We start from the raw sequence: 15,462 nt of genomic DNA on the forward strand, positions 1-15,462 counted from the left end.
TGGCACACATTGACTGTGAGACCTTGGACAAGTTACAGAATTTCTCAGTGCCTAGCCTCCTTGTCAGTAAATGGGGCAGTAATAGAATTCTCACCTGTGTCACAGGGTGAGAATTAAATAAATTAGCGCTCGAAGCACTGGAACGGTGTCTGGTACGTAGGAAGCACTCAGCACAGGTTAGCTGCTAAACATCCCCTAATCCCGTTTTGGCCCTTTGACAGGTGACGACCTGGGGCTGCTGGGGTTGGGGAATGTGTCTGGGGCACACAGAGTGGGGCTAGAGTGCATTGCTCTTTCCAGAGCCTGGGTTCTCAGGCACTGCTATGTGCTCTCTGCCCCTTCCTGTCGTGTGTCTGCGGGACACAGGACTGCGTGGGGCAAGCTCACAGCCCAGCTCAGAAGCTGCTGGTTTGTCCTGGGTCTCCGGCTCTGCCGCCCTGGGATTATCTTCCCCACCCCTTGGATTCCTGCTGGGGAGGGTGCCTAGTCTGTTAAGCGCCACCACCAACCTCACCCTCAGTTCAGCACTGCAGCCTCAGCTGGTCATTAGGAACATGGGTGTATGGATTATAGTACCACTGGGGACTTGAAAACACAAAACACAGCTCCTCACCCTCACCTACCAAGCCCTCCTTGCCTTTACTCATAAATTTAAGTCTGGACTTCCCAGTCTGTCACCCCAGGATGTCCTTTATCTGACCCCAGCTTGACTGTGTGCTCCAGACACAGTGGTCTGCTTCCTGTCTTAAATGGGCTGTCAGCTTTAAGGACTCAGTGTTTTCTTGTGCTGTTTTCCAAGCCTAGGTTCCCTTCTCTCCTCCTTTGAGTATGAACATTTGTCATGGTTCAGTCATTACCCTTATGTGATTTGTTTTCATCTACAATAATTGGTGGTTTATATCCTTGGCTGCCTCCACTGGACTGTAAGCCCTTGGAGGGCTGAGACCATGTCTTCTTTATCTTTGAATCTCTTGCATTGCATATGGTACCATGTACATAATAGGAGCCCAGTGAATGCTTTTTGGGTTAAGCGCCACACAGTTGAGCTGAGTGCCTTAGGGAGAATACCTGTGCTCTGTTGCCCCGTGTAGAAACGGGAAGAATGGAGCCCTGGGGAGGGCGTGCTCCTGGTATAAAGGCCATGTGGCATTAAATACCCAGCTCTGATGAAAAAGTGTGGATGTCCCTTTTCTTTTTTGAGGTTCCTTGAAAAAGCGTTTGCCACTCTAGCATCTGCATCTGTCATGAGTTTTTGTCTATTTAGAATGCCCTTGTTTGCAAAGAGATCTCATGACCAGTGGTCTACATAATAGTAACAGTCATTGTAAGTCCTTTTCATGTTGCCAGAGTCACTAATCTTTGTTTCAGTACTGAATTTAAACACTCAAGGCCTTGTCCTACACAAAAGGGTTTCTTCATCGCAAGAACTACAAAACCCAGCTTTTAAAAGGCATCTTTGAGGGAGAGATGATGCAGAAGGACTTAATGAAGTTGGATCTAGTTTCAGGCTGTGGCCCCTTTAAATCTAAGATCCCAGTTATCCAAGGAGGCCTGCTTTCATGATGTGTTTGCTCTAGTATTGTAGAGGATAAGACAGATGGGTAAACAAATAAATATGAAATTCATGATAAACGCACGGAAGAAAGTAATAGAGGATGCGACAAGGGAGCCGTCCATTCTTCTATCTCCAGTGCTTACCATGTTGCCTGACAAAGAAATAAAAATACTAGTTCCCATTTACTGAATTCTTAACTGTGTGCTGGTACTATAGCAGACATTTTGTTTAATCCTCCTGGGAATTCTGTGAGGTTTTACTAATAAAACCTCAGAGAGGTTAAGTAAGTTGCTGGGAAGTAAAAGAGAAAACCGAATGTCTATTGAATATAATAGAATCTTTTTTAAAGCAACATTCAGGAATAAAGACTCCAGAGAACCTCTATTTATAGAAGACCTACCTAACTTTTCCCCTTTAAGCTAAAAGTCTCTCCTCCATATCTTTTTTTTTTTTTTTTTTTTTTTTTTTTTGAGACAGTGTCTCTCTATATTGCTCAGACTGGAGTGTAGTGATGTGAACACGGCTCACTGCAGCCTTGACCTCTGGGGCTCAAGTGATCCTCCTGCCTCAGACTCCCATGTAGGTGGGACCACAGGCGCACGCCACCATGCCTAGCTAATTTTTAAATTTTTTGTAGAGACGGGGTCTCACTTTATTGCCCAGACTGATCTCAAACTCATGGCCTCAAGCAGTCCTCCCAAAGCGCTGGCATTATAGGGGTGACCCACGGTGCCCAGTCCCCCTCACCCATATCTAACTGGATTTCTACTTGTTTCGTGCACATTAGGCCTTTGTGTCAGTGAAGACCAGCTGAAGAGTAATTTTGTTCTAACCCTTCTTCTACTTGAAGAAGTCTATTAAAGCTGCCCCTTGGCCTTAAATAGTCTGTTCCTTTAACATTTTTCTGAAGTCAATCCCTCTTCTTCTCCCTCCCCCATTTTTTTCCATCATTCATTTCTTACAATGCAAAAACCAAGACCAAGCACATTTCCTCTAGTGAATGTGTGACCAGTCTGGGGTTGCTGCAAGGATTCACTTCCCAGCTCTCACATGTCACATTCCTGTTGTGACATTTTTGATGATGTCGTTTTTTTGATCTGGCCCTTTCCTTCCATGGGTCCAGCTTCTGTCTCCACCAGGTGAACTCCACCTGGTGCCCAGTCCCCTCCACCCTGTCAGCAGTCTTTCTGACTCCACACAGAGTAGCCTTAGGCGCTCTGGGTGGGGTTCTCACACTCCAGCCATTGACTGCAGGTGGCTAGTCTTGTCAGCTCTGTGGTTTTTAATGAACTTGGGCCTAGAGCTCGGGACCAGGTTTCTGGGGAGATTGGTGCTGGCCCTTTCTTGCTGCTGCTTGTGTTACGGGCTGGCCTGGCATTCCACAGTGCCCATCCTTCTCCACTCCACCCAGCCCCCATGGCCTGTCTACACCTTCTCTCCTCCCTGGCCATTCATCCTCAGGGTGTCATAGGTGTTGGGGAAAGAGTATGACCACACACTCAGGGCTGAATTGCAACTTGACCAAGTATTAGCTGTCTTACTTTACTTAACCTCTCTGAGCCTTTATTTCTCCTCTGTAAAATGGGTATAATGATAGCTAGCTCACAGGTTTCTTTTACTAGGTTGAATGAGAGAATCTAATTCCTGTCTTATAGTAGTATTCAGTAAATACCGTCTCCCCCTGATTCTGTGATGGAAAGGAGCTCATATGTCTGATCAGTACATAGGGGAAATGATATCAACATAATATCATATCAGTGTAACTAATCACATTGGTTATATGTGATTTTTTCCAACATGTGAATGATTTGTGCCATCAAGTAACAACATGTGGATGAAGCAAGCCAAAGAGGACTATAGCGTGTACGTGATGCCCCGCTTTCCCCTTGGCTTTGTTTGACCATGTGTTCCATCTTAGAAATGCTGTTATACAGTGCTCTCTGCTCTTTGTGCATTTAGTCCTTATATGTGTAACTTGGCAGCCTCAACCTTTCTTTATACACCCCTTAATTGTGCAAGCATGTTTTTATCAGGATTCTAGTGCTGTTGGTTTAAAAAAAAAATTGCATAGATTTTTGAGTGATCTGCCCCAAACCTATATGCTCCAGAAGCACTGTTATTTTCATGACTTTGCAGAACACGTTTGTGAACATATCAATAGTTGTATAGCAGAGATATTTGGTTTTCTTTTCTTCCTTCCATCTAGCTTTTTGCATTCATGGTCATTTCATGGAACCAAAATCTTCGGCCTGTACCAGGCTGGGACCTAGAAGTGATAGAAGAGATTCCTTGCAGACATGTGCTGTGACTGTATCTTCATACCATCTCCTGAGTTATTGCAATAGATTCCTGTCTGATAGAAGAGATTCCTTGCAGACATGTGCTGTGACTGTGTCTTCATACCATCTCCTGAGTTATTGCAATAGATTCCTGTCTGGTCTCTGCTTCTGTTCTTGACCCCAGATAGTTGTTGACATAGTGTCCAGACTAAACCGTTTAAAACAAAAATCAGAAACTACCTTTGCTTTAAGAATTCTGAAATTATTTTGTGTACAATTTGGGATTGAGTAAATGAATAACTATAGATACTGTTGGGAGCCAGGATTCTCACTGTGAAAGAAGAAAGAACAAACATGGGATGGGGGAAGATGAAGAAGAACCCAGTGGTAGTGGATTAGAAGTAAAAGTTTCCATCTCAGTTTACAATTTTTTATAAAAGATTTCTTTTCTAGTTTCTGCTGAAGGGCCTAGGAACAATGGCATCTTAGTAACAAGGAGCACATCGAGCACCCAAATAATGGTTTTAAAATTTCTTTACCCACCAAAAGGAACCCAGAGCTCTTTGCAGAAATGGCCAGTTGCAGAGTGGAAACAGAAAGTACACGACAAGCCCAGAACATTTTGTACCAGGATCCATGGGACTGCTCAGGAACTGAGGGGAACATGTCGAAGGACACAGGAGCTAGTTTGATAGGAACCATTTGAACATCAGAGTGAATAACAGTAATGGATTATAAAATATTGAATAACAAAGGATTACGTGAGTCCATATTGATACTAAAAAATCAAGAGAAAGCTCTTCTTAATCCATTGCAACTAATACATGTAGAAGGAGCAAATCAAGTTGGAAAAAAATACTTATTTTGCAACCACATTTAAAGTATTTGATTCACCACTGGGTGAAAGTGTGTTCTGGGACACAATATTGACCCTGTCTGCGAGGATCCCTCCACAGACCACTTATCATTGCACAGGGGGAAAGGTACTTTTACGGCAGAAGAGACCTAGCAGACAGCACCTTGACTAAGTGCCCACCATAGCTGATGTCACCCAGTTATGGGGGAAAGGTCATCCAATGCTCCCAGGGTGCTGTCCTGAGGACCCACAGCCCTTCCTCGGGATTCCTGCCAGCAATGCAGAATCTGGATTGGAGTTTGGAGAAACAATCAGACAGACCCAAAATGAAGAGCATTGCATTAAACAGGTGGTGCTCGCCACACACATTAGGGTCGCAAATGACAGAGAAAGACAGAGAAAGTTCCAGGATAAGGTGACTACAGAGATAGGACAACTAATGCAATGTGTAGGGCAGGACTGGATCCTGCTTGGATAAAAACAGTTGCTATAAAGGCTCGTTTGGGAGATCTGACTATAGATAATTGCTTGTATCTGGTATTTTAAGAACTTTAGTAATTGCATTAGATTATTTAAAGAGAATGTCCTTGTTTTAGAAGACACACACTTTTGAGAGTAAAGGGTCATGATCTCTGCAACTAACTCTCAAGTGGTTCAGAAAAGTAAAGGATATATTACATATGCATAGAGAGAGAGGGTGTATGGCAGAGTGTTAACACTGGTTGAATCTAAGTGCTGGGTATATCAGATTTCATTGTAATAGTCTTGTAATCTTTTGGTAGGTCTGAAAAAATTTTCAAAATAAAATATTTAATTTTAAAAAGATGAGGTAAATAGAGCAAAATGTCAGTATTGCTTTAAACTCTTAGGTGTCTGTTACATTATTTTCTGTATGTTTGAAAATCTGTATTTATGATCTGTAATCTGATGACAAAAGTAAAATATATATATTTAAATACATCCAGTACTTTCATCTTAATATAACATTGAGTTCTTCTGATGCCTTTTTTCCCTGGTACCCAGGTCATGAACTTTTTTTCCACCCAACGGTGGTGACATTTACATTGGAATTATATGGGTTTTTTGTGTGGTTTAGACCTTGTGGGTGTGCGAGGGACTGGACTTGGTAACACAGGGAGGAAACCCCTCAAACTGCTACTTAGTTTTCTTGTCTGTCTATTCTTGTGGGTGTCATCCTGTCTTCGTGGTTGCTTGTGGCTGCCATCTCTAGCCCAGCCTCCTTCTCGTTTCTGTTCCTGCACTTAGCGGGCTGCGTTGTTCACACCGTCATTCCCAATTAAATGAGATAAGCCTCGCAGGTTCGCTTCTGAGGCCCAGCAGTGTGGTTGTTTGCTCTCTTTGGCTGTGGGGTTGAGTGGTCACACCCTGGACCACGCGTTTGGCAGGTACAGACTATTAATTCTTCCCTCCATCTGGTGAGGGCAGTGCTGTCTTGACAGTGCCGTGTCTGATATGTTGGACTCACAGGGGCAAACCATTCATTCTAAAATGCCCCACAGTTATTTGTTGATCTATTCAACAGGGTTGGGGAGGGAAGCATCTGGGGCTTCTTGTAATTCATTTAAAAGGAAACATTTGATGATGCTCAGCTTTAGTTAAGGAGCAGGTGTTAGCCCTGATGTGTTCTCTTTAAAAGCCAGGCTTAGCTGTGGGAAAGAAAGACCTGGTGAACCAATGTGGTTTAAAGGAAAAAAAAAGAAGTATTTCAATTCCATTTTTTAGTTTGGGCTGCGGAGGGTACTTATATTTTCTCACTGGTTTAAAACATGCATGTGCCTCAGAGTCAGTTCCCACAGAGGAAAAGTGAAGGCAGTAATGGACAATTTGGGACATCCAGAATATATTTAATTTCATGTGTTTGAAGCTAAAGATGGGTTTGGATTGAAGTCTGCTGGAAAGGTGAAAGGAGAGGAATTTGGCTTGTTTTTAGTAAGAGAAGTTATTCTGAGATTCTTGTAACATTATTGTATTTTATGATAGTTGAGAACTATAAGTATTGGGCAAGAATACCCTTCGGGGCAAACGTCATTTGGTCTTAGTATGTTGGGATCAGAGGTACTTTAAACAAATTCAGACCTGTTTCATCCTTCTGAGTGCTTGTTGCTGTTCTGGGTTTGTTTTCAGAGCTGACCACTGTCCATCTCTTCTCTATACCACACATTCAGGGTCCTCTTTGTATGATTGTTCTCACTGAGAATTTATAATAGTTTTCAGATCTTTTGGCAACCTTAAAATATAGCCAGACCTTTCAAGTCTGGTGCTTTATGGGTTGTAATATAATCTACTTGGATCCCATATGTATGGGGTATGTGTGTCTATAATTTACATTAAGGTGAATTAAACCAATTTTTTGTTTTGTAAATTAAAATCATTTTGCAGACTTTTAAAATCATGTGTATATGCTAATGATTGTACTTGATATAATCATCATCATATTCTCTGTTTTCCCTTTGAGCCTCCAGAACAACCCCAGGATTTTCTCTCCTGGCTCCCTCCTTCTCATCCCTCCATTGCTGACCTGATTTTCTTTAATAATTTATGCCTTTCACCTCCTCTTTCTTGTGTTTAGAAGGTAGAGAGAGCTGAGTTGATATCCCAGCTTCACAACCTACTAGCCACAAGATCACTGTGCCTCACACCTCACTTTCCTCAGCTTTAAAATAGGGGTGAAAGTACACAGCAAGGGTTAGTTCCCTTCTCCTGCCTAGGAGCAGGATCTAACCCCGTGTTATTAATGCATGAGAATGAAAGAAAGCATGTTAAAGGAGAGGAACAAAAAAAATGGGGGGCATAGATCATAGCAAAAGTAAGCCAAAGCCCTCCTGCTAAAGTGGAACAAGAATGGAGAGCCATCCCGCTGTGGTGTCTTTGAGAAACCTCTGGCTTGCTCACCCCAGCCCCGTCCTATTTTTCTTTAGGCTATGTTACTTTCTAATCATTTATAGGTACAGGTCTAGGCTACACCAAGAGCCACCTGTGCTGCTGCTCAGGCAGAAGGTGTGACCAGCACCCTATGCTCCAGGTCAAAGCACCTGGAAGAGGGTGGATGGGGAGATGTCCGTGGCATAGATTGCCACAGACATTATTTAATGGATGTTGTGGCTACTTCCTCTGGGCCTTGTGAGCACACGTTTTCTCCTGGTGATCTTTTATTATATTTGGGCAGACGTACATAAATGTAAAGCCCACAGCTGCCTCTGCACTCTCAGCCAAGTGGAAGTAGTATTCTTTGTTGTTCTTGGCATAAACCTGAAACTCCTTTCTTTCTTTCCTGTACAGTAATAAAAGGCAGTGCATGTCTTGCAAAATCTGTTCCCTAGAAATTATAGCACACACTTGTTAAGCTGACACACAGTGGAGCAGAGCATGGGGCTGTGGCTGGGGATCTCATGGGACTCTTTTCTCAGCTATCAAGTTGGACAGTGATATCTTTGGGGGATACTTTAACATTAATTGAGATAGTATTTATGATAGTACTTTGAAACTTTCAAAGCACCAGACAGATGTTCCTTGGTACACAATCGTGCATGAAGTTCAGAGACAGAATATGTCTTGCCTGTAAAACCTTGATGTAGTACTAGAGGAGATAAGACATATATGTCTATGTGACATGGTTCAAAGTGATTTTCTGCACATCTCTGATTTAAAGATGTGCAGAAAAGCACTGTGGGAAGTCAGTGGGGAGGAAGCTTTGTGAAGAGGGTGATGCCTAAGCAGAGCTTTGAAAGATGAGCCATTGAGGAAGATGGTGTGTATGGGGCATTGACTTAACAAGCAGGTTCTGGCAAGAGGGCCTCCGGGCAGAGGGGATCATGTAAGGCATAGATCTGAGTACGTATCAGGCCTATACAAGCCACAGCCTTCATTGAGTTGGATTGGAGCATTGATTTGGATTTGTAACCCAGGCAGTAGGGAACCACTGAAAAATGTTGAGCCCCAGGAGTGGCAAGATAGAACTGAGCTCTAGGATGAATAACTTGGCAACAGCTTAAACAGGTGGAGAAGGGAGAGACTGGAAGCCTTCCTGACTCAGACTACTTGGAAAACACACGAAGATCTAATGTGTTTACCTCCCAATATTATCTTGAAGAGTAAGTGATATAGAGGATGTGGAAATACATTTGAAAAAATGAATCCGGATGGTCCCTGTCCCAAGCTTCCTGGCCCCCAGCCCCCTGGCAGCAGCTGATCACCCTGACCCCTTGCCTTTAGGTGCCTTTAGGCAGCCTGGGTGAAGGTGTGGGCTCAGAGCCCGGCTGTGCTGGTCCCCTGTACCCTCCTGCTTTGCCCCCCTCTTCACTCCTGCTCTTCACTCCCTATTTGTTGCCTGCCCCTCCCTGCCTGACTCTTGACATCTTTGACTTGGTTTCCCATTTCTGGCCTGGGAATACCCAATACCTGGGGATTGATGTGTTTCTTTTTCTAGAAATGCCCTTGACCCTTCCCAGGAAGCTGTCCCCTTCCTGGCCACTTGGAGGAGCCACCTACTTAGACCACACCCATTCCAACAAAGCCCTGGTCCCCAGGAGCTCCTCCAGGGTGGCCTTGCAGGGGTGACTGGCTTAGAGAGGAGTGCTGAGAGAAACTGGGAGTTGGATACAGATTTAAATGAATGCTGCTACCATTCACTAGCTTGGGTAGGGGATTACTGAACTACTTGGAGCTTTGGTTTACTCCAGGGGAAAAGGAAAATAATGATGTGTCTCTCCATTTGGTTGTGAGGCTTAAATGAGGTAATGATTTAAAGGGCTGGTTGGTGTCTAGTGAATATGAGTTGGCCACTGCCTTTTCTTCTGACTTTCCATTCCAGATGAAGACCATTTCTTAAGAGCTTCACATGTTTCTGCCCTCCTCTCTCTATTTTCCTTCTTCCTCTTTTGCAAAAGCTTTAGTATAAAAAGTGTAGTTATTTCTGCTCCAGGAGTTTCTACTGCTGCCTTGAGGGGGAGGTCCTCGAAATCCCAAGATAGAGCTTGAAGCACTCTTTCCTATAGAAAGAATGTTAATAAATGTTGGATACTTGCACAATGAGGACTTTGCCTAAGGAACATTCTGGGCCAGGCAGGCTTTCATGAAATCATAACAGCATTATTCATTTTCATGAGTGAGTACTTGGACAGATATTCCCAAGCAAGCAGCTTATCAACATCCTTGCCAGAAACCATCTGATTGTAACCTGAGGACTATCTGTCCCCTTGGCTATTTACTGTTGCCCTCATAAGCCTTGGTATGTGGTTGGCTTAGGAAGCATTTCACACTGATGCGGGAACCGTGTGAGCTTAGTGCCAAGTCCTGTGCTGTCCCGACTACTCATCTTTTTATAAAATCTAAGAACTTAAGTTTAATGGGATAAGACAGTCAGAAGGGACCTTGAAATATCTTACCTGTCCCCCACTCATATTTAAGCCATTCTTGAATGGCAAGAACTACCCCATTATAGAACACTTGCTGATGTTTGTGACTTTTCATGATGATTTCCTGTAAAGCCTCTTGCTGAGAAGTCCTTTCTTGATGGCTGTGGGTGCACAGGCCCCTGATGGGGAAGAAGTGCTCAGGGCTTTGCCGCATACCACTCCTACCACAAGAATATACTCTCCTGAAAACATCTCCATCACTTCTCTCTTGTACCATAAGCATAAAGGCCACCCCCTCCCCAGGCAAAGATGAGTGTCGAGGCCTTTTATGTGCCAGGGATTAGGGAAATCCAGCTCGGTAACTTCCCACTGTCCCTATCACTGCTCCATAGGGTGGGAAGGGAGAATGGTAGGCACATCCCAGTCTTTAAGGCAATATGAGAATCTGCTTGTTGCTTCATCTAGAAAAACGTAACACTAATTCAGCAACTTCTGGGAACCAGACACCCTAGCAAGTGCTGCAGCAAGTTTTGTTTTTTGTGGTTTTTTTAAATTTTTGTATTCACCACAACAAATCTGTAATGTGGATACAGTATTAATGTCATTCCTATTTTAGAGATCCCAGGCTTTGGGAAGTTAATGACTTACCAGCTGTGACTCACCCTGCTGAGAGTGGCAGAGTCAAATTTAAATATGACTCATGTCAGAGCCCAGTCACTGAGCACACTCCCAGGCTGTGTTGGATGTGGAAGAGAGTGTGCCTGTCATGGAGCCTTAGCTCTGACCCCTATGCCTGTGACACACACACCTTTGAATGTGCCAGGTGGGGACAGGGGATCAGGGCTGGGCCAGGCAAGGCCTAGCGCCAGCCCCTGTGCTACTGGTGGGAAGGGGAGGACACAGCCCTGCCTGAGCCTTACGATCCTATTGGTCAGTTTCCCTCCATGGCCTGTGTGTGTCAGGAGCACAAAGAGTCTTCCAGATGGTAGGTTTTACAGATGTGACGGTAGCATCTGCAGAGAGATGTAATTTTCAGTTTGCAGAGGAGAAAACCGAGTCCCTTCCCAGAAGAGCGAGTGAACGGCAGAGCCCCACCAGGATCCAGGTCTTCCCATTCCCCATTTAGCGCCCATCTGCTGTTGGGAGGTTTGCGGTCATGAGCATTTCCCTTCCAAATGTAAACCAGTTGGGCTGCAGTTTGGGCCTGTTTCTTCTTTAGTGTTACAGGAGGTAGAAAACCACTGATTTCCCATCCAGTGTTCTATTACCAATGTTCCCTTCAGCTTTCTCTTCCTCAGGCTAATAGTTCTTTGCTTCTTTGTTCTATAAGAACTTGTTTTTGTAGTCCAATTTTCCGCATTCAGGTGCCTCACTGACCCTCCCACATAACCTTTCCTTTTTCTCAATCCTTACTCCAAACTAAACCAGCTCTCTCCATGCTTGCCTCATGAATTTTGGGTTCTGGTTCTTTTCCTGCTTCCTTTTTCTTTGTATGGTAGTTCTACTTCTTTTAAGAATTTTTCCCCAACTGAGGCCAAGCTGCTATCATGACCAGTGTTGGCCAAAACCACTCTGTGATCTTTTGTTTTAATATGAACTTGGGTGTTTGTTTTTAGTTCTGTCCTAATGTCTCCACCTCCTGTCCTGGTGCTCCCTAACTTAGACAAAACTAAAAACATGTGAGATGGGGACAAGGGTCCAGGTAAGCTGTGTTTTCATTGGAAACTATCTGTTTTGCTTCTTAGGTACACAGATAAGCTGTTTCTCTCCAAGTTCTTTCTCCTGGCGTCAGGCCGCCTTTGTGGATTCATATTGCTGGGCGGCTGTTCAGCAGAAGAACTCACTGCAGAGCGAGTCTGGAAACCTCCCACTGTGGCTGCATAAGGTAAAGGGAGACATTTCCAAATAGAACCTGTTTGCTTTATAGATAAGGAAACTAAAGCCCAGGGAGGCTATGCCAAAGACCACACAGATATTGTAGCCAACCAGTGCTGTATCTCAGATTGTAAAACTGTAGCACCTTATAGTCAAAAAGAACCTCAGAGATGACTTGGTGTAGGCACCATCATTTAGCACAATGGGGCAATGGAAGTGTTTTTTGAGTTTTAGCTCTATAACAGCAGGCACCTTTTGTGTCTTGACACCTTTATATCATAATGCCCAGCAGGATGTCTGGCCCGTAGTAGGTTCTTAGTACATTTTGAGTGTCTGAATGAGCATAGCTAGACAATGGCAGAGCTAGGATTCATGTATAGCTTCTCAGCTAGCACCTTTTCTACCACACACAGGGTCTCTTGCAGAAAGTAAGGACTGACCTAGAGTTCAGTTGCTTCTAGCTGATACGTTACTGGAACATCAAAAAGCCTAGTGATGAGGCCCTCTGGGGGTGTTGGCTGTAGCACTGCTTTTGGAATGGATCCCTTTGCTTGTTGATAGATCCAGATACTGCAGGGAAGGGGAGATACTACACAAGAGACACCAATGTCTGGGTTCCACTCCACTTCCCATAGAGAAGAGGTACATTCTGTAGTCAGGGAAGTGGTGGTTTGTGCATGCAGGTGGCAGGGGATGCAGTGAGGAACTTAGGCAGCAGTTGATAAGTTTGTGCAGAAGAATGTTCTCTGAGTTATGAAGTGACTGCATTAGGTCTTCTCTGTGCTTCTGAAAGTAGGACTTTGTTTCAGCCTGTCATTAATTTCAACCACTGTTTCTTTTGTCCATTGTGAAAACAATTAGAATGTGTATCTTCTGGTATTCTTTTCTGCTGAAGAAAATATAGAATTTTAGCTTTCGAAAACCCAAAAGCCAAAGTTTGACTCTCTTCTGCTTTGACCTTCTTCCAGACACACCATCAGCATCCTTCTTCGTAAAAGGAATGATTTAAGGGAGCTATGACTCAGGCATGTTTGTTTATAGTTGACCCTTGAACAATGTGGGGGTCGGGGCACTGGTCCCCTGCACAGTCAAAAATTTGTGTGTAACATTTGACTTCCCCAAAACTTAACTACTGATAGCCTACTGTTGACTGGAAGCCTTACCAATAACATAAACAGTCAATTAACACATATTTTATATGCTATATGTATTATATACTGTATTCTTACAATAAGCTAGAGAACAGAAAATGTTATTAAGAATATTATAAGGAAAAGAAAATATATTTACTATTCAGTTTGTGCAAACGTAATTGTGTGTTTTGCCATTAAAAGTAATTGCAAGGTGGGTGAGGTGGGCGGATCACCTGAAGTCAGGAGTTTGAGACCAGCCTGGCCAACATGGTAAAACCCCGTCTCTACTAAAAATACAAAAATTAACCAGGCGTGGCTGGGTGCGGTGGCTCATGCCTGTAATCCCAGCACTTTGGGAGGCCGAGGCAAACGGATCACTTGAGGTCAGGAGTTCGAGACCAGCCTGGCCAACATGGTGAAACCCCATCTCCACTAAAAATACAAAAATTAGCTGGGCATGGTACAGGTGCCTGTAATCCCAGCTACTCGGGAGGCTAAGGCAGGAGAATCGCTTGAGCCCAGGAGGTGGAAGTTGCAGTGAGCTGACATCGTGCCATTGCACTCCAGCCTGGGGAACAAGAGTGGAACTCCATCTCAAAAAAAAAAAAAAAAAAAAAAGCCAGGCATGCTGGTGCATGCCTGTAGTCTCAGTTACTGGGGAGGCTGAGGCAGGAGAATCACTTGAATGCGGGAGGTAGAGGTTGAAGAGAGCAGAGATCACACCACTGCACTCCAGCATGGGCAACATGCTGGAGACTCCAAAAAATAATAATAATAAAATAAATATATAAAAGTAATGGCAAAACGCGCAATTACTTTTGCTCCAACCTAGTATTTATTAAGTGGAAGTAGAACATCATAAAGGTCTTCATCCTCGTTGTCTTTATGTTGAGTAGCTCAGGAGGAGAAGGAAGAGGAGAGGTTGTTCATGCTGTATCAGGAGCGGTAGAGGCAGAAGAAAAGCCCCATAAAAGTGGGCCCATGTAGTTCAAATTCATGTTGTTCAAGCGTCAACTGTACTGCTTGCCATTTTGCATAGTGGTGCCCTATAGTGACTCTTTTCTCCATTTAGGTTGGGCTTTTCTCTTTATTTTCAGCCATAGGTGGGTTCTCGTCAGCTTTGCATGGTTTAGTAGCCAAGGCAACAAATAATAGGACTTGCAGTGTGAATGACCACAGTTCTAAAGTTTAACAGCTTGCTTTGTAAATCCAAATTTTTACTGTTGTAGTTTAAGTTCGTTTGTTATAGTGTTCTCATGAAAATAGAGAGTTTTAATGAGTCACTGGGCTGCCTTTGATGGATCTGCAGGAGAATTGTCTAATGTAAGAGTTGGCAGGGGTGTTAGTAATTATTTTAGAGCAAGAATAAACTAAAAGATTTTTTTATCCAGATGTATTTTACATTTAAGCGTAAGGGAACTTTGAGGGATCTAGCCTAAAGGTTATAGGACCAGTTACTGACGAACACATCAGAGCTCAGATCTTCAGACTTCTAGCCCATTGCTCTTCTAGTCAAGGAAGGGGAAATCTGGAAACAGTATAGGTAGCCAAACCTTAAGTTACCTGGTATTAATGAGAGATTAAGAAACCCTCTTTCTGGCAGTGGAAGACTGCTTGTTTGAATGGAGGTTTATCTAAGTTTCTCAGCAGAGCTCTTGCCAAATTCACAAGGCTGGGGACAGAAATTGAAGTCAGGACCTGCCACGTTGGAAGGACCCTTATTAACACTCCTTGGCATTTGGTTGGGATTCTGAAAGGCTGTTCCTTGAGAATAAGGGGCGATCCAGAATTAATCTAGCTCCCATAGGGACAAGAGTCCTGATTTAAATCATTGCAATAGCAGTTGAATGACAGAGATCGGGGATTACCAGTGTCTGGTCTACTTGCCTGCCAGAAGTAAAAATAAATCCTTTCTGGAGGATTTTCTGGGTGTGATTATCATTCATCTTTTTTTAAAAAAAATTATTTTTCTCTTGTTTTTTTTTTTCCTTTTTTTAAATTATACTTTAACTTTTAGGGTACATGTGCACAACATGCAGGTTTGTTACATATGTATACTTGTGCCATGTTGGTGTGCTGCACCCATTAACTCGTCATTTAACATTAGGTATACCTCCTAATGCTATCCCTCCCCACTCCCCCCACCCAAAAACAAGCCCCAGTGTGTGATGTTCCCCTTCCTGTGTCCATGTGTTCTCGTTGTTCAATTCCCAACTATGAGCAAGAACATGCGGTGTTTGGTTTTTTTGTCCTTGCGATACTTTGCTGAGAATGATGGTTTCCAGCTTCATCCATGTCCCTACAAAGGACATGAACTCATCCTTTTTTATGGCTGCATAGTATTCCATGGTGTATATGTGCCACATTTTCTTAATCCAGTCTATCATTG

General features: G+C 43.5%; 1 protein-coding gene across 3 annotated transcripts in view; it reads left to right on the top strand.

The window, feature by feature from the left end:
* PANX1 (pannexin 1) overlaps window positions 1-15,462 on the top strand; it is a 155,049-nt gene that overhangs the window by 14,790 nt on the left and 124,797 nt on the right. For all 3 annotated transcript variants that reach the window (XM_063608756.1, XM_063608757.1, XM_003813789.6), the window contains exon 2: window positions 11,811-11,950. In XM_063608756.1, coding sequence (XP_063464826.1) covers window positions 11,811-11,950 — 140 coding nt within the window. The remainder of the gene's footprint in view (window positions 1-11,810; window positions 11,951-15,462) is intronic.

The sequence above is a fragment of the Pan paniscus genome, chromosome 9 (genome assembly GCF_029289425.2).
Source record: "Pan paniscus chromosome 9, NHGRI_mPanPan1-v2.0_pri, whole genome shotgun sequence".
NCBI classification, from domain to species: domain Eukaryota; kingdom Metazoa; phylum Chordata; class Mammalia; order Primates; family Hominidae; genus Pan; species Pan paniscus.